Consider the following 20,000-nt stretch of genomic DNA (forward strand, 5'->3'; position numbering starts at 1 on the left):
TATATATATATAATAAACAAAATAACAGGTTTTGTATTTTATGTACAAGTTTTTGTACATAATATACAATACTTAACATATTTGACTCTGTCAAAAAAAAACTGCCTGGGCATCTTTAACAGAACATTGTTATATAAAGCCTCAACAACATTTAAAATAATTTGGGTCTAGTCACTGAGTTCCTGTATGTTTTTATAAATAGTTCCCAACATTAACTACAAGCCACCGATGTGAGATGTCAATCACATGGTATTTTCATACCAGGGTGCCCATGGCTAAAGTGGAAGGCAGATTATGTAAATATTTTAATTTGTGGCACTGAAATAGTAATTAGCAATAATCCACCTGAGTGAGAAACGAGATTCACCAAATGAGCATGATGAAAATCCAGTTTTGAATAATCACACAAAAACATGAATATGCACAGATTAGCTTCAATATGCTTATTTGCAACATACTTTTGTACAAACTGTATTCACAGGGGTGAGATACACACCATCATACAGCTGTCACTGCTTCCTAGTATCCTTGTCTTACTCAATGACTTTCACTTTCTTAAGACTTTGAACACAGAATGCATTCTAAGGAGAGAATGATAGCCATGATTGCTGAACTGAGAGGGCATCTAATCAGAGACGGCTTCTCATGAGAGAACTAGAGAGGGAAAGAGAGCACCGCAAGGACATAACTGCCGTCATTGGTGACATTGACCAACATGAAATCTCATGGCAGCGGAACACAAGACTAGATTTAGATTTACTTCCGGGTTAGCCTAATACCTCATCTCTGGTCATCTCCATTTTGAATGAGGAAAAAAAAGTGGGCGTGGCTTACGATTTTCACAGCGAATTGATTGGATGTATAAAAACTACATGTTCTACATGTTCCTGTAGAAATGAATGATGCTACCCGAGGTGTTGGGAGTTGCCAAGGTGTTGCTATGGGATTCTAGTTGCTCTAAGACAGTGGTTCTCAAACTTTATCGTTGTAAGGCCCCCTTTGTGTAGAGTGCATCACTTTGTGGCCCCCCAAATAAAGACTTAAATCTTAAATTAAACATTTATATTTAAACAAAAGCATATTCGGTTATACAATGCTGAAACATCAATTCTTTTGTCTGGTGGTCTTATTTTTCTGATGTTTGATTGCATAAAATCTATGATCATTTTCTATATTTCATAAAATGCCACAAAATCTGTGGCCCCCCTGGATCCATCTTGTGGCCCCCAGTTTGAGAACTACTGCTCTAAGATGTCCAATAATACCATGTATTCTATATATTTTTTTTTTCTACCATTTCTTGTATTTTGTACTGCTAGTTCTACAAAGTATTTCTGTAAAGCTGCTTTGCACCCATGTGAAACTCTGAAAATCACTCTAGAAATAAATTTGAGTTGAATTAAACAGAGCGCAGCAGCAGGCGAAAACCAGACACTGAGATGAGTGGAATTAAACTAACTAAGCAAGATTCCTCCCTAATTTCAGCATACGATAGCACTGATTAGTGAAACTCAAACATCTCTCGCTGCCAAAGGAATCAGACACCATCTCAGGGGACGTTCTGTTGTCTGGGTGTCTTGCTAGTTTTCTGTTCCCGTACACCAATATACCATCTGTTCTTCACACTTACAGATTCGTAAAGGAGCCTGCTCACACACACAAAGCCTTCCTCTATTCGACTTTGAAGTTGGCTCCTCTTGCACTTCTTCTAAGAAATCTATATGTCAAAATGTGCTGTACTCCTCATTCTGTGTGTGGCTGAAAAAAGGTAAGTAGGGGTTGTAGAGCATCGCAATCCTTTACTCATAAAACATTTAAATGCTATACATCAAACGGCGCAATGCGGTGCAAAAGGTTCATAACAGGAGATGCAATCGAAAACGAAGTCATTTTACAAAACGTGGCTACAAATAAGGGAATTAGATTTCAAAATGTGCATGTTAGGAAACGTTCTTATATCATATTGTAAACAACTCTTCGTCCTCCAAGAAAAGCCCTGCACAAACCTCAACGGCCTTCAGAAGGTGCCAGCAGACAGACACCCGACCATCAGGGCAGGGTGGCTCCTGGCATCTGCTCCATCTGACTCCGTCTGCATTCTGCATGTAAAACACTGCATACTTCTACAGCGTCGATCGGGCAGGCAAAACATGACTGGGATTCACTGCTTAGTTTGAGAATCCTCTGGACAATCAGAAGCCTTTAGGCTTCCGGCTCGCTGATTAATTTGTGACAGGAAGTCTCTCTAAGTGCCCTGTGCGCTCTGCTTTTAATTTATATGTTAATCTGAATTCAATGCATTTCCAACATGGCTCCGTTCCAAAGTCTATCCGTTCTGGCACGCAAACAATTTGGAAACGTGTTTGGGAATGGAAAGCCTCAAAGGATGATTTTGTTTTGAGCAGGTGAATTTTTTAGGTGACATGCATTTTTTCAACGCATTACCTTGAATAATAATAAATAATGTTGACTAGATGGAAGTTACAGTAAATGTTTAATAGACGATTTTGCTGGCATTGATATAAATAAATAAATAAATAATTAAATGTTTCCCCTGTTTGATGTGGACTTTAAGTTTGTACTTTGTTATTTCCTGTTTCCTGTAGTCCTTTGTAGTTCTTTTGTTTATTGGTTCACCTTGATTGGTTTCTCAGGTGTGTCTTGTTTCCTTGTTAGATCCCTCATTAGTTCTATGTATTAAACCCCAGTTTCAGTTGTCCTTTGCCAGTTGTCGGACATGTTAGGTTGTGATCTACAGTGCGTCTCCTCGTGGTTTCTTTATTTATTCATGGTTTCTTTGTTTCGTTGTTAGTTCTTAATTAAATCACACTGCACTTGGATCCACTTCACAGCCTGGTTTGTCATCATCACTTCAGCTGCGTTCACACCAAACGCAAATTAAACGATTTGCAAGAGTAAATTACAAACAAAGTCAATGCAAAGACACGAATAAATGCGAACTCGTGCCAGGCGATTGCCGCACGTCTTCCACGAAAGTTAACATTTTTAACTCGAGCAAGAAATTGCACGAAGAGCTCATTGACGCGTGAAGACACTCCCCGTCATGCACTGTTTTTTGCGTCACCTTTGCAAAAAAACGAACTATTCCTGCAAGTAATAAAGAGCATGAAACGCGATGCGTTATTTCAATATTTCAAACAAAGCACACATACTTTACCCAATAGAATGAATTAAAAACACACCGTTTCTTCGTTACTGTTTTATGTTATTAAATGTTAGGCTGCGTTTGGATCCACTGCCTTGCCTGCCTTATTTTCCGTACGTTACAATGTCATTTGAAATATATCATCAGACAAGCAAGCTCAGGGTCTCTTTTCCAATAATTAAAATAAAATGTCACTGCAGCCAGATTTAACTGGTTTAGATGTCCACATTACTCATTATGCTTGAATGAGACTGGTGATTAATTCATATACAGATGAAGAGTCTTGACGAGTTTGTGAGAAAAGTTTAATTTAAGAATTTGAACCCAAAAAATGTGACGTTATGAGTTCTTACCTGTAACTAGTTCTCTGACCTCCACGTCCGAGGTCTTCCGGAGCAGGCGTACCAGTGCAGGGATGCCTCCGCAGTTCTTAAGGGTGATTTTATTATCATCGTTGGCCTTTCCGTACACAAGGTTCCTCAGGGCACCGCAGGCGCTTCTGTGTACCTCAGCCATCCTGTGATCCAACAGGTCCACCAATAGCTGGATGCCACCTTGCCTCCGTATCTGAGAGAAACAGTTGTCATTACCAACCATCATTTATGCAAGCTATAATATGCAGGATTTCTTGACATTTTTTATTTATATTCATTCCTTTGGCAATATGTCTTCAATGATATAATGTCATATTCAATTTTATTTATATAGAGCTTTTCACAATATTTTGCATCGTAGCAAAGCAGCTTTACATATAACGGTTACTGTAGTAAATAAAAATAAATATACACAATATATGGTATACATTTAACAGAATTTAACAGATAAAGCGTCTGCTAAATGCGTAAATGTGAATGTAAATGTAATGGCCTCATGACAGCCAATGTCAAAACCAACCACATGACAGTTTTATGTAATGTTAACCCATAAAGCTACGTGGTTTCTTAAGTTTGATTATTATTCTGCTATGTCATGTTTATGACAGGTTATGTTGTCTTGGTAATGTCAAGTTGTCCTGACAAAGACACTGACAGATGATGATGTATTGCTTTATGTCAAGTTGTCATAACAAAGACATCTCAAACAAAGTCATCTTTGCATTAAAAATTACATAAATGAGGGAATGACACTTAATGACAGTTGTCATAAACATGCATAAAATCTCCTTCATATTCATGACATTTGTCATGTCATGATTATGAAGGTGTCATGTCAGTCTTATGAACACCCCGTCAAATAAAGTGTTACCGAATTTAATTCAAATATGCTAATTTATTAAAAGCATGCATACTAAAGACAGAAATAAGCTTTTGCCAAACATCATAATGTTTCTACTAAATTCAATATCGTTTTTCCTCCATTTAATAAATATTAAACATTAAATGTTAGACAATAAGATATAAAACTTTATAAATATTGTTGAGCATTGCCATTCATCTCAATATCAGTTACTTCATTCACACCTGAGCTCTAAATTCTATGAATTTGTTTTTAATAATTCTACTGAAACGATACGATACAAAACAGCCTAGTGTCGCTCCAAGAGATCATTTGGAGGATAAATGAAAAGCCTTGAATCCATAACCAGTGTATTTGAAAAAATCAATACTAAATAGAGCTGGAGAATAAATCTGGCTTCAAATGACGAAATAGACCGAGGGGTGTGAGTAAACCTCTATAAACTGAGCTTTTCATTTTGAACAGAAGTCAAGAAATGGTCAAGTTTAGTAGAGAATCTGAGGCCGCCACATGTTACTGTAAGAACACGATCTCCCGTCTTTCTGAAGATGGTGGAAAGCTATGGATTATAACTGATACGTGTTTTTTAGGTAAGATTTATATAACTAAGCAAACACATTTTCTTGGGTACAGTTCGGCAGCTCATACATTGGTCACTTGCAGTACAAACAATGCACCGAGGATCAAAGATGTTCAAGTGTGAAAATAAAATCACACCAATGTCAATATGCAGATTCATGAAGCGATTGCACGGTGAATTTCCGATTTCCTGTCCCGCTGCCAATTTGCATTCCCCGCTGCATCGGTTTCAGATGAGTGCAGCGTGGAGCAGAGGAGCCAGATGTGCTTCAGAATAATACGTCACTACAGATCAACACTCCAGCTTCACATCGACGCTCGATTCAGTGGAGATTACACCAACCTGTTTCTTTGTCCACATCTAAGAGCTCCGCGAAATTCAACTCTGATGATTTCCCATCCGGCTGGGCTGAACTCTGTCTACATCATTTCAGGCGAGAAACATCTTGTACCTGGGGGCCACCAGCAACATGGGGTTGTTCATCGGCGGCCAGCGGAGCAGTTCAAACATGTTTGTTAATGTAACCCATAATGTAACCCATACAGTAACCCAGGTTACTGGCGGATGTAAAGAGCAACTTTTCCTCGTACCTTGTGCACGGCCCTGTTTATGTCGGGCAGACTAATAATGCCTGAGATTACTTGACGTTAAAAAAGCTTCATTAATACAAATAACAAAATGATGTAAATCATCAAATATAGTGAAGACAGTACACAGCAGAATCGCCATTGTTAAAAATGTGGATTATATATACACTGTGAGTGTTAATTTGACATTTTTTAACAATGGCGATTTTGCTGTGTAGTAGTACTTCCCTCTGTTTTTGTTTCGCAGCACATTCACACCGCGAATATTCAAAGACCATCTGACAAGTAAACAAAGCTCATCCAGAGAGGACGACAGACGTCACAACACAAAAGCGACTCCCGCGTTGAGATTCTCACTTCTTAGGGTGCCGTCCCAGTACACAAAACAACACAACATTATATAAAGGAAGTAACATTAATTATTGTGATCACAGGCTGTTTGAAGGCAACAGATGTTTGCAAGTGAGAACACAAACCAGGATAGGACCCCCGTGAGTGTCGACGGGGAATTCTTCCGTCAAATTTCACTATACGAAGGCATCGAGGAACAGTGCGCGGAATATAAAATAGCATAGGTTCTGCTTCTTTTTGCCCTCCAAGAAGTTCATTCAGTGTGACTGTATCGTCCTGAAGCAGAGGAGACACCCCGATACTCAATTAGAGGCTTGACTGGACCGAACGGAAGTCCCTTCCTCTCGACCCTACAGCGTACGTGCAAAAGGATATTGACGGATTAGATTTTCCACCCAAAAGGGCCGATAAAGCTGAACTTCAGCCAGAGGCTGGCAGCACAGTAACAGACTCATGAGCTCCGCTGGAGCCAGTTGCTATAAATAGTGGCTGAAAAAGAGCTGCTTTTGCATTTGGCTAGTAGTCAACGGAAACCGCTGAGATGATCAGTATTCTTCTCACCTCTGCTCTGTCATCTGATAGCCAGTCTCCTCTCAGTCTATAGCAGCGTTTGTGTTTGTGTCTGAAGTTCATTTACATTTTTTCTGTTGTACGTCAACATCAAATGTGACCCTGGATCACAAAACCATTTTTAGTAAAAGCCAAAAATACATTGTGTGGGTCAAAATGATCGATTTTTCGTTTATGCCAAAAATCATTAGGATATTAAGTAAAGATCATGTTCCATGAAGATATTTTGTAAATTTCCTACCTTAAATATATAAAAACTTTATTTTTGTGAGTGGATGGTCTGCCACAGTGCCCCTGATTAACAACTTCAAAGGCGATTTTCTCAATGTTTAGATTTTTTTGCTCTCTCAGATTCCAGAGTTTTGAACGGTTGTATCTCAGCCAGATATTGTCCTATTCTAACAACTCATATATCTATAGAAAGCTTATTTATTCAGCTTTCAGATTATGTAAAAATCTCAATTTCGCAAAATTGACCCATAAGACTGGTTTTGTTGTCCAGGGTCACAAATGGCACCTAAAGCCTGTAATGTGACATGTATGAGTGAGAGAGGATACTTAGTTCACTTCAAAATTTGTCCCCATTGACTTTCCATAGTAGGAATAAAACATCCTATGGAAAGTGAATGGGAGCAAATATTGACCTTTAAAGTGATAAACATTTTGGGTAACACTTTACAATAAGGTGCTATTAGTTAACATTAGTAAATGCATTAGCGAACATTAGCTAACAATGAACAATTTAGTTTTCCGTGTCAATGTTAGTTCATGTCAATGCAGTTATTCATGTTAGTTCATGGTACATTAACTATGTTAACAGTGACGATGTTTGATTTTAATAATATATTAGTAAATGCTGAAATTAACATGAATTAATATGAATAAATGCTGTAGAAGTGTTATTCATTGTTAGTTTATGTTAGCTAATGCATTAAACAATTGTTAACAAATAGCACTTTATTGTAAAGTCTTATCAAATTTGGTCATCATTTACTCACCCTCTTGTAATTTCAAACCTGTATGACTTTCTTTCTTCCGCGGAAAGAAAATATTTTGAAGAAAGTCATAAAGGTTTGATATGACAAGAGGGTGAGTAAATGATGACACAATTTTCTTTTTTGGGTGAACTATAACTTTAATCAAGGCTATTTATTATATTTTACTACAACTAAAACTGGTAAATTATTTCTGGTACTTGAAATCAAATGAAATAGCAGCATAAATTTTATTTGAAAAAAATGTGAAATGCTGCCTCAGCAATAAAATGAAATAAGTTTATATTAGAGATGCACGGATATATCGGCTAATAATTGGCATCAGCATCGGCAAATATCACTCAGAATAATCAGCTATCAGTATCGGTGGATACATTTAATATCATGACATCTCTAGTTTAATTTGAGGCACCAAAATTATTAACTGAAGAAGTAAAAAAACCTAAAACTTTAAGCAATACAAAAAATATATATAAAAATTTTAATGAATTATTTTTCAATTAATTTTCATGCCAAAATTAAAGCTAAATAAACTTAAGTATAATAAACTTTAGTCAGTCATGCAGGTACGTTTTCTAAGCAGAAAGACAATAAAGTAAAAATAACTATCTGATTTGTCCTTTTTTAATAACATCAGCACAGTCACATCTTTTAGGAAAAGAAAAACTTTTGTTCACTTCAGATATACTATAATCCTTCTGTGACGGAACAGTCTGTTGCCTGACATAGACTTAACAATATACCGTAAGAAAGCCTCAGAACCCCTGTGATGCAGACCGCTGTCATTCTTCAATATCTGCTCTAAAATATGAAAGCGCTTATGTATTCATATGTTGGGGAAAATGAATGGCAGGGGTGAAATAACTTGTTCAGGGCTTCGGCACCATCTGCTGCAGCACTGTCACATATAATTAACTCTACTTTACTACCAAACAGCCATGGCATCTGCAAATGTGACCAGCTACTGAAATATCATTTAGAGAAGCAAGAAGTGTAACAGTAGATTGTTAATGGTGCAAAGTTATCTCCCATAACTCATCTGTTGCTCTCCATCTTTCTGGTTGTTTGGCAAACGGTGTGACCGTGTCTGGCTTGGATAGTCTTATGCAACAGAACAGACATCTAAAAAAAGTTTTTGAAGATTTTTGAAGCAGATATTGGGGTAAAAGCTTCGAAAAGGAAAGCTGCATATAACCGGACTGTAAATACATCTCTATGCAGCTGATGTCCTGATGTATGTGATTCATATGGGGTATACTTCAGCTTGTTATAAAATAAATGACAGATCAAGGTCGTAAACAATAAATACAATTTTTTTTTAACCTTTACAGTAATATCTAATGAAATGACTTAAATGTGAATGACATGCTCCGGTTTATGACCAGCAGAGCAAAATGCAGTACACCACAGAGTAGTCGTATATATAGCATCTTGTAAATACAATATATACAATAAAGCTAAAGGTACAACCTGAAATTCCAAGTTTGTTTTGGTGAAACTGATGAACGAATGAATAAAAAAATCTGGAGACTCAGGTTTAATTTCTTCTTAACAGATGTGACATTTTTCAAAAGGAGAGAAACGCTGGTTTGAGAAGGAGCTCATTGCAGGCTAAACTAATTTGGGTCTCCTGGTTTGTTTTTTCATTAAAAATCATTTAAAGTTTGTCGGCGAGCTTATCTCCCCCTCTGTCGCTGTTTTGTTCCCGCAGATTTATTCTGCAAATTTAATTTCCCCATCCTCCAAGCCTCTCTTAAGCCTCTGGGATACAATTACGAAGCTGCTGTGTGGAGAATGGCTGTCAATAGGCTGCTTTTGCGTGTATTGTTTGGCTGTACTATTAGTGCTTAATTACTGGTGCGATGCAAGCCACTCGCTGCTGAAAAATCTTCCATCAGAGACCTGGCATCAAATTTCAATAAAGGGACAAATTATCTGTCGACAGTACATACAAGAATTAATTTCACAGAACAACACGTATCAATAAAAAAATATTTCAGTATAAGAGGTTTCCAGGGTAGCAACGTAAAAAAGAAATTTGCATTCTGAATGGCCGTGACGGTTCGGCTAGAAGACGCATAAATATGATATGCAAGATATATACTTTATACATTATACTGTATATAGTTTTTACCAACCCACAAAAACATATTTTGGCCAGTATCGCAGCACAATGTATCTAAATGTGAATATCGCAATATGCATACCGCAATGGTTTACAATTACTGAATACTCCAAAAAGTTACGTATAGACGGTTACATCGGACGCACATCCCTGGCCCAAAGTTAACTTCTTGTCTGTGTTTATGTGTGCTTGTGTCTGTCTGTGTGAAGTTCATTTAGATTATTTTCTGTTGAACGTCAACATAAAATGCAACTTAGAGCTTGCAATGTGGCATATTTATAGTTATTATAGACGACTTAAACTAAAACTGTTCAAACAATTCTGTTAATTGAAATAAAATAAAATATCAGCATAAATATTATTTAATTATATAAAAAAGTTGCCTTAGCAGTAAAATAAAATAGGCTTAGACTGAGGCACCAAAATGATTAACAGAAAAATAAAAAACAAATATTTTTTTAAATAATTAAACTTGGCTTTATAAAAAGTATTTAAGTATTTTCATTATTTAAAATAATTTCAAAATATTACTATATGAATATTATTCATATTCACAAAATAAATAAAACTACCATAAAATTAAAAACAAAACTAATTTGCTTTTTATTTTTATTTGCTATGTCTTTTGTATTGTAGTGTTCCTGTCACTCAAATGGTAGAACACAGGAAACAAACATTTATAGAATGCACCATAAGTTGCTTTGGATACAAGCATCTGCCAAATGCAACGAAAATGTTATTTATATAATACAATAAACTTTATATAATAAACATATTTTTATAATAAACAATAGGGATAGGACAAAAGAAGTCAGATGCCAATTTTTGAAGACTTTGGTTAGCACGCCATGTACATTTCCAAAATGCTTTTCATTGCTAGTGTACCCCAAAACAATGTTCATTTAGAAAAAATCTTGATATAATCACACCTTATGCCAGCAGACATCAACCTACAGCTTTCACCTGGTTTCCTACTAAAGTTAAGCCAGAATAAGTCAGTCTCCGGATGGGAGACATTTAGTGGGAGGAGGTCAGCAGCAGGTTCTCACCCTGCAGTCTATGTGGGCGCGCACTCCCATGCCTCAGTACAATAATGAGGACCTAATACTGTAAAAAGACACTTAGCGCTTCTCAGAAAGAGCAGACGGTAACCCTGGCATCCAGGCCACATTTTCTCACAGGCTTCAATCAATCATCGCCTTCTAATCCCCATTTACATGAACTGGCAACATAAATCTCTCCCCTCCACTGACAGCTGTTAGATGTTCCGGTGCACCGTTGCTGCCATCACTTCATTGAGGCGGACGATGCACGGCGGATAAGGAGATTCCCTGTAAATGGCTTTGTAAACGTAAAACAAATGATTATTATCCTCTGTAAGGTGCAGTGAGCGGAATCATCATTACCTCGGCTTTAATCTTGTTGTCTCCGAAGCACAGATGCTGCAGATACGCCGCTGCGTTCGACTGAACCGAAGGAAACTGGTGCTGTAGCATCTGAATGACTTCGGGCAACTCCGGGTCTCGCCAGCCGAACTCCCTAGAGAGAGAAAAAGAGAGTTTCGGTCTCTTGTTGTACAGTTGTAAAATAGGACTTGTATGTTATTACGCCGGGTTGGCAGACCCGCACAATTACTGCGAACAGCTCGAACACGCGGAGGTTAAAGTGAAATAAATGTCCTTCCTGAAACTGTTACGGGGAAAATGGTTTCCATTATTGTGTTATTGCTCTGAAACAGGGGTGGTAGGAGTTGACACTTGTGGATGTGTGTGTGTGTGTGTGTGTTTGTGCACCCCTACAGGCCCCCTTCGAATGGCTCATTTTCACTGATGTCCTGGATGTTTGACGAAAAGATTGGTTGTACACTGAGGGTTCAGGTAGGTGATGTACAGATTCCTCCTGCAGTAATTCGTCTCTTACTGTACCATATACGCACTTATGGGACTTTGGTAGGAATTACATTCTTTTTGAAAGCGCAAAAGCTATAAAAGATTCATGTTGAGATGTGTTTGTCATGTAGATGATGGACATTCAAGTACAGATCGATGGGAATCAACAGGGACCCTGTGATACAATGTGACATCTGGGTACTCCTGATATAATCATTTTGTGATTCTTTGATAAAGTCCCACGATAAAGTGTTTAGTTATTCAAAACTGTGAAATACTGTAGTGAGCTTTTAGTCACTTGTTTTGATCTTTATTAGACTTCCTGGACATTCTTAGCTCGCATTAAGTTTTTCTGGTCAAACAGAAGTGATGGCGCATGTGTTGACCTACTGAAACGCTGCACTATGTCTCCAATACCTGCTGTAAATGGTGTTTAACCTCAATGCATATTTAAAAATATGAAAAACATAAATTCTTCTCATGAGAACCAATACAGAAAACATGCAATGCTGAGCTAAAATATCACCTGACAGAGGATGAAAAAGGCCAGTAGACCGTTACTGAGAAGACTTGTTTGACTGTATCTAGAAACCAGAACATTATAGAGACTTCTGGGTGGGTTCTAGCCACCTAATAACCACCCATTACACCCTAGCAACCACACAGCAAGGCACTAAAAAGCTCCCTCTAGCACCTTAGCAACCACGTGACAATGTCCTGGCAAGAACCCTAGCATCATAACGGCCACTTTTGCACTTTGTTCCGTGGTTAAATATAAACAAGAATCATCTTGTGTTCAAAACTCCCTATCTTACCTCGATATGCAATGGAAGCTTATAACAATGAATAAATTGGGGTCAGGTACAATTTCGCAGGAAATGTCATTTTGACATGATTTAACTTCATTCCACGTGGAGATAAGAACATAGGCCTATGCACTTTGATAAACGTACGTTTTTATAAACGCAGCAATTTTAAGTTTCAAACAGAATTGGTGAAACAAAGGCAAAATTTACAGATTGCAGCTTTAAACCCTACTATACTTAATAAAAACACACACATATACAGTATATACAATATACTCGCGCACACGCACGAACGCACGCACACACACACACACACACACAAAACTGACTTAAACAGACACCATTCAACCCATTTCTATTTTTAGAAGGACTACAGCAAAACACAGAATCCATCACATGCATGGCAGGCTTTGATAAACGCAGACCCCAAACAAATACCTTTTATTACAGCAAGACTGCATTTGATAGAGATAAGGAGAACGGCAGGATGGATCTGGTGTGTTGACGGTGTCTTAAGCCCTTAACCTAAGGGCCGGCCCGCTTGAAGGCAGATGACGTCTCCAGTCTAAGCAAACCGACCGATAAGCATCAGCCGCCCTGCAGTTACGGGCCTATTTCTCCCGAGGATCAGCCGTCCTGCCCACCAGCCCGTAATCGGAATAAAACCGATCAGCTGATAAGATAAGCATTGTGCTTTTTGATTAATTAAAACATAGCAGGGACTCAGGGCTGGGATGAAATGTGCTGTGTAAATGGGGACCGAGTGTGCAGGTTTCTCAGGCGCTGTGCTAAATGCTGTAAAATGGGGCCAATTGACACCATCGGAATTGTTTCTTCTCGTCTCTCTCCCATCAGCGCGCAGGAACTTCACAGGCAGCGTGACAGATCTAGGCCAGAAGAATAAAGTTGTACAGGCGAGCGTGCGTTTTAGCGGCTTTAACAGATACGAACATGGCAACGCATGATCACACAAGCGCACGAAAATGCACACAATCGCCACAGCCCTGACGACCCACGTTATGTTCGCTGAACGTCTAGGATGGACAGAAATTGCACTGAACATGCATTCTCTCTGTGAGCACTGGCATGTCTTCAAACAATCTTTCTTACATTCTTACTAGGATTTCTACCCCCGTCAGCCAATAAGAAAGCAGCATCTCAAGCTAAGGATGCAGAGGGTCAATAGGAAGCGGCTAATGAGAGTGGACAGGCGTTGTCATGGCGTCCGTCGATGGCTTGCAGCTTCCCCTGGCCAGAGGATTATTTTTAGCAGATGTTAATAATGGACTCTCAAACATATTTGTTTTCTCTGTGCGTGTTAGTGGTCATTCAAACAAAAGATGCTGTGAAGTAGAACTGTCTTTGCCGTCTTTTAATGGCTGTTGAGTAAAATAACAGGCACGTGGCAACATCAACACGCATTTAAAGCCATTAACACAAGTACTTAAGACTGGCATAGTGAATAAAGCTGATTTAATCTGGAGTCAGTTTGTGGTCGGACTCAGAGTTCATTGACAAAGCTGATTTATCCCACTTCGATCAATACCTCCACCTGATTGTCTTACAACTACACAACCCCCGAAAGACAACAGATGCAGTAAATAAGGCAGAGGAACATTAAGTGGAATTTGACATAACAATTAAAAGGGTTTTGGTGGTCAAATGGTTGAATTTATAAGCGACAAGGTTGCTCAAGTATATACAGTAAGTGTGGGTGAAAGATAAAAAAAAACCCTCTCTCATGATTTTTATACATATTGTCGCTGTCCTTCTGAAACCTCATATGTCCAAATTCGCTGCATTTCAGGAAATGGAAAAACTCTGTACTTTTTAAATGATTACATACGGTGTTGTTAAAGTTGACAAGCACTTTTTAATACCTTTTATTGGTTAGATATTTGCAAAACACAGTAACAAACATAAAAGGTGACTTTTAGGTGAATATACGGAGATACAAGTTTTCAGAAGGACAGTGATATACATATTTGCATTACAACAAGGTTGACGAGACATTTACAGTAGGTGCATTTGGAACTTGACCTTGTTTTCAATAACATTTTATCTTCAACACACCCACAGTATTCAATAGCCATGATGCATAACCTTATCTTATAAATCCCACCATTGGGCAAATAAAACTCTTTCAAGTTTGGCATAAAGAAACCCCTTGAATTTGGTGGCAGACTTCATTACTTTTCAGGTACCCACACAGCTCATGACATTAACAGTTTCTGAAGCGTACCACACTTACACCAATCTAATCTGTAAATGCATGCGCCTGCACGTATACTAAAAGGGACAGCTCACCCAAAAATAAAAATTCTGTCATTTACTCACTCTCAAGTTGTTCCAAATCTGTATATATTTTTTGTTCCGAAGATATTTGGAAGAATGCTTGGTCACCATTGACTACCATAGTAGGAAAAATGACAACGGCAAAGAACTGTTTGCTAACAAGCATTCTTCCACATATCTTTCTCTGTGCTCATTTTTGGGTGAACTGTTCCTTTAAGTGTCTGCATACTTTGAGAGTATTTATACAAATATGCAAAGCGTGCAACTCTCAACACTGTAATAAAATAACTACAGCAGACATACAGTATAGTAGCACAGCACTACATAATCTGGCGTCAATGCTGAATAGCTTCAACAAATTTTTAATGAAATAAGTTTCACATACTGCTTGATTTATTGATAAGCTTGATGAAGCCAATGAATAAAACGGCGACCCACTGATGCCACTTAAAACGAGAAACATTCTCGTGGGAGAAGATCAAATTTCTTCTCGAGAGCGGGGGGTTGAATTCAATCGTAAATTAGGCAATTAACATGGCGGTGTTCCTCGGGGGGGACATCAGACGCCATCACACTGGCACCAATGCATGAACAGAGTACTGGCAGTATACCATCATACAGAGGACTGCGGCGACTATCATATAGCTTTGGATTATTAATGTCACATTCAAGTGCATACTGGTTACACATTAGGTCTGGTCACAATCAATATTATACATAAATATATCTTTTAAAACCGCTAGAGCCCTTGAAATAAACATCACAACTCCCTCCTCCCTATATGTATTCTCTGCTTTGTGGTGACAAAACTGTCATTCAGATTCATTAGGCTATGATCTTGAATTAACCTAGATTCCCCTAACAGTCTTCATATTCTAAACAGGATGATAGCGACATAATTAAAGAGTCAAACTCCTTGTCAGTAATTTAATTAAGCTGGGTGACATGCCATGTTGTCTACTAAATGCTGCTACCTCGGTGACTTTAATAAATCGCTGCCTGGACGACTGCTGATGGACGATCTGGCAGTCTCTAAAATCTCACGTGTCTGTGCTCACTCGACTGCAACAGGCAACAAATACGTTGACGGAACATATTCCACTTTGCATGATCAAAGTTGAAATACAGTAATTAGGCAGAGCAAAGATGAGAGGAGCGGAAATGCGCCGAGAAGTCATTACCCTTTGTCACACAATTATTTCTCTTGTGAGATGGCTTCGAAGAAGAACGGCACACTGTGCAAGGAGCCCTCGGTTTGATTTTTAAAGAAGTATTTGGCAATCAATGCACGTCATTCAAAAACCCGGACACACCCACTTACACACAGTCATTACTTTTATTCTGATAATTATATTTTTGTTCATATTTTGACTAAAACTGATCATTTCAGGTGCAACTAGGATTGTAGTGCCCAAATCTCATTTGAACATATTTTTTATGTATTTGAAAATTCACAGTATCTTTCTCACAATGTAGAATGTAGTAAAAGTATAAGAATTTTGCCTTGACCTAAAAATCATCATTCTTATACTTTAGCTTTTTTTAATTAACATCTTTTGTCCGAGGCATCACATGATAATGAATGAGTGTTTGTTGGCTTTATAGTGACCTCTTGACTTATAAAGAAACTTCAAAAAAATGATAGTTGATTGTTTGTAAATAAATTTACATATCGTCTACAAAACCAACGCCAAACACTTAATCGTTTTATAAGGTCTCTTTATATAAGACTACACTTGAAACATTTTTACATTTCAACCCAGCATTGGGTCAAAATGGACAAACCCACCCTTTGGGTTAAATTAACCCAGCGAATGGTATTCGACCCAACAATGGGTTAAAACAACCCAGCATTTTGGGTTGAGACAACCCAGAACAGGTTAACTTGTAACCCTAAGGTTGGGTTTGGTCAGTTTTGTCCCGACATTGGATATCAGTAACCCAACAATTATTTTGATATATTTTCAATAACGTCTTTAAGATCATAAGAAGTGTTCCCAAATGTCACTGACACATAAACATTTCATATTTAAGTTCATTTCACAGCATTTCCATGTTGAAAATATACCTTGATTGTCCACTACCCAATGCACTTAAGGTAGATCTTTATGTTGCATACAGTATATGACAATCCAAAGTGTGTGCTTCTGTCTCTTCAACACAACACAACTTTAAAGAAAAGGAAATCTAAGGACACAAAACTAGAGATTGCATTGGTTATGAAACATTAAATAAATGTTTCTGAAAGCCTGAGATGGATGATGTCAAGTGCCTCTGAAGCCTCAGATCAACTCCACTGTACTGATGAAAATGATCAAATCACAGAGTGAGTGACAGAACAACAACATATCCTGAATCTCTGAAGATTATCTTCATGGCGGACGGGCTTGTTAGAATTTTCCGGAAAGCTCTATCTCTGAATCATAAAATGAAGGGTGACAGATGTCCTTGGGACGCTTCCCTCTGAGGCTTTAAGGTCAGTCTGCATCTAAGGACATATGTGTCAATTAAGAGGATGGAGGGACAGGCATTGGAAACATGACGTGGATGGAAAGCTGCTTTTACAGGAGGCGTTAAATGGAAATGTGAGAACACAACTCATATCTGAGTTGACCACAAATCCTTGACGAAATATACCCACAACACTTTTCTCTGAGCAGATCTTAAGGAGCAGGGAATTTATCAGTAAATTCTCTACATTGGATCAGATTAAGTCTATATAGGCGTTTATCTATAGTCTCTACTATAGATCTTCTCTCAGGGTGGGATTTTGTAGCTCCTGTAAGAGCTGAAGCTACCTCAAAGCTGAGATGCCGTCTAGAGGCTAAAAGGAGCTGAAAATAATCCCGGCCAACAAATCTCTATAACAACACGACCGTGCAACAAGCTCTCGTGAGAATTGCATCCCAATTAGATGAAAAAAAAGACTTAATGTCCTTTGGTGCTATTTCAGGTCCTTTCTATATATAAAGCCCCCCAAAAAACACTGCAACCTGTCAGGGAAGCATCTCTGCAAAACTCACTGCGGCACCTGATGCCAAACTACGGTTTGAGATAAACAGCGCGCCCATGTTTAAAGCAAATAAAGCAGAGTTAATTAAGGGCAGAATCCTCCTGCACCCTCACATTCTATCACAGCTTGTGTGTAAGAGCGCTATTTATGCGTCCCAATGCTCGTGTTTCGTAGAGATCTGACTACCTCCTTCCACACCAGCACACGTCTCATGTCACGCCACACAGCAAATAGAGTGTTGATGATGTCTGGCCACGTAAATGCTTGTGATTTGTGAGGTTCCAGTTAAAACTGCTCTCTCTCTCTCTCTCTCTCTCTCTCCCGTTGTCCTCACATTCTTTTCACAGTAAGTACTGCATGATCTTTTATTTTCCGCCACAGTATAAAGAGAACAAATTGAGCCTTTCTCTTTAACAACATGAGAAACTAAAACACAACTAATGTAAGCAGTGGGATAGAAACATGGATTAGGGCTCTGAGGGTTTGAAAAACTGAATGACGCTCAATCACAAAAGTCAATACAAACTTGGTTGAGTTCTTTAGGCCGCCTATTAAAATCTACACAGAGAAGGAAACATATGTTTCTGTATGCACAGATACAAAATCACACTGTAAAACAGTTATTTTTTCATTTCAGTTTATTGTTTTAAATTTTGACTAGTGGTTGAGTTGATGTAACTTCCTTGCTGAAATTGCTTAACTTATTTTGATGAGTTGAAGTAATGCAAAGACATAGACAAAATTTGAAATAGCAAATTCACTCGTAAAACCAATTTGATTAAAAACAGCAAAACATGTTTTACAGTGCATGGGATCAGTGATACAATCTAAAAATACACTACCAATAAACTAAGATACTTCCATAAACTTACACAGACATGATTGGTGAACATGAAGAAGTAAAGGATCTTGCACAACATCTTAAGTAGCATAGCATTAAGTAGTCTGGTTAATGTCTTTTTTAACCCCTGCTGAACCATGTTTAGCCCTGGGTACACCAATGTTTTGACTAGCCATTTTCAAAAAGCACTGTTCTTTACTCAGGGTTTTAGGAGGCTTAGCGAGATTTTGGGGTAAACATAACATTAGTTGCAACAAACTGTCTCAATGTTTACCTCATTAAATATTTACAAGCTTCAAAAACATCAGCTAACTGTATAAAGTAAGCGCTAAGCTCTGTGACTAGCATATAAAATATGTAGCAAAACTTTCAGATGCTGAACCAAAAGATATTAATATTAACAAGCTGCGTCACTGCCATTGAAATGAATGGGGAGGAATGCAACGCTCAAAATGGCCGCCCTAGCGAAGCTTTACGCATGCGTAGTATCTAAAGCAACATGACAAAAAAATGTTTTTAAGCCCAGTTTGATCATAGGAAACAAACGGTATGGTACAATTTACATTTTTTTTAAATGTTGTTTTTAAATATGTTGTTTAATTTGGATTTTTGTCGGCGATTGTGTAAATATCAGTATTCCCATTCACGTCTTATTTGAATTACGTAATAACTGCCCGGAGGCGCGCTGCAAAGATGGCCACCGAGTGGCACGACTTCCTTAAACGGACTTCCTTTGGCTGAACTCAGCATCGATAGCTAATGTGTAGGCTAACATGAAATATGTGCGCCTGAAAACTTAAAAAAGGCAAACTACAGCGTATTAGGAAATATTATTCATATAAACAAAACCTCAGAAAATAAAGCACACATTAGCTGTTCATCCTCTCTGGTTTTTGATTTAAAAAGCCGTACAGAACATCTAGACAAAATGTTTACTATGTCGATTTTCCAAACTTTTGGTCCCTACCACATTGTAAAAAGTGTTTTTTAATCAAATAATTTGTGCCTAAATTATAGTAAACTGACTCAACAATCTAGTTGTATTTCACATAACTTACAAAATGAAGTTTCATGAAATGTAACTAGATTTTCAAGTTTAATATATTTTAAGTTCAAATGACCTGTAGAGCCAATTTGATTAAACTTAAATATTTAGGGCAGCTTTTACATTGAAATATGTGTTTTTTTCAGTGGCATGCACCAAATGTAAAGCCATTGAAATCTGCAGAATTCCACAGAGAAATTGATATAATTGAGGAAATGTCTTTCTAGTGATGAACTTCGACCTCTAAACTCACCGAGTAGAGAATGCAAAAAACACACCAATACAGTCATCAAAATGTCTGTGTCAATTCTAAAATAACGACTGACATAATCCTTAGTGGCACACTGAGTAACATGGAGCTGGGCTTGTCCTAAATAAAGTGACAGCTTATAGCCGACAGGATGAAAGTAAAATAACAGAGCTCAACCTACAGGCACAATGAACGTGATATTTGACCCTCAGGGACTCGTTCAGCGTAGTTTTCATCCCCTGCGACTGACT

General features: G+C 37.9%; 1 protein-coding gene across 3 annotated transcripts in view; it reads right to left on the minus strand.

The window, feature by feature from the left end:
- Positions 1–20,000, minus strand: part of ctnnd2a (catenin (cadherin-associated protein), delta 2a) — a 274,012-nt gene that overhangs the window by 53,604 nt on the left and 200,408 nt on the right. For all 3 annotated transcript variants that reach the window (XM_057322474.1, XM_057322473.1, XM_057322475.1), the window contains 2 exons: positions 11,017–11,149; positions 3,520–3,733 (listed from right to left, as the gene is read on the minus strand). In XM_057322474.1, the coding sequence (XP_057178457.1) occupies positions 3,520–3,733; positions 11,017–11,149 (347 nt within the window). The remainder of the gene's footprint in view (positions 1–3,519; positions 3,734–11,016; positions 11,150–20,000) is intronic.

This window comes from Triplophysa rosa, linkage group LG23 (assembly GCF_024868665.1).
Source record: "Triplophysa rosa linkage group LG23, Trosa_1v2, whole genome shotgun sequence".
Taxonomy (NCBI): Eukaryota; Metazoa; Chordata; class Actinopteri; order Cypriniformes; family Nemacheilidae; genus Triplophysa; species Triplophysa rosa.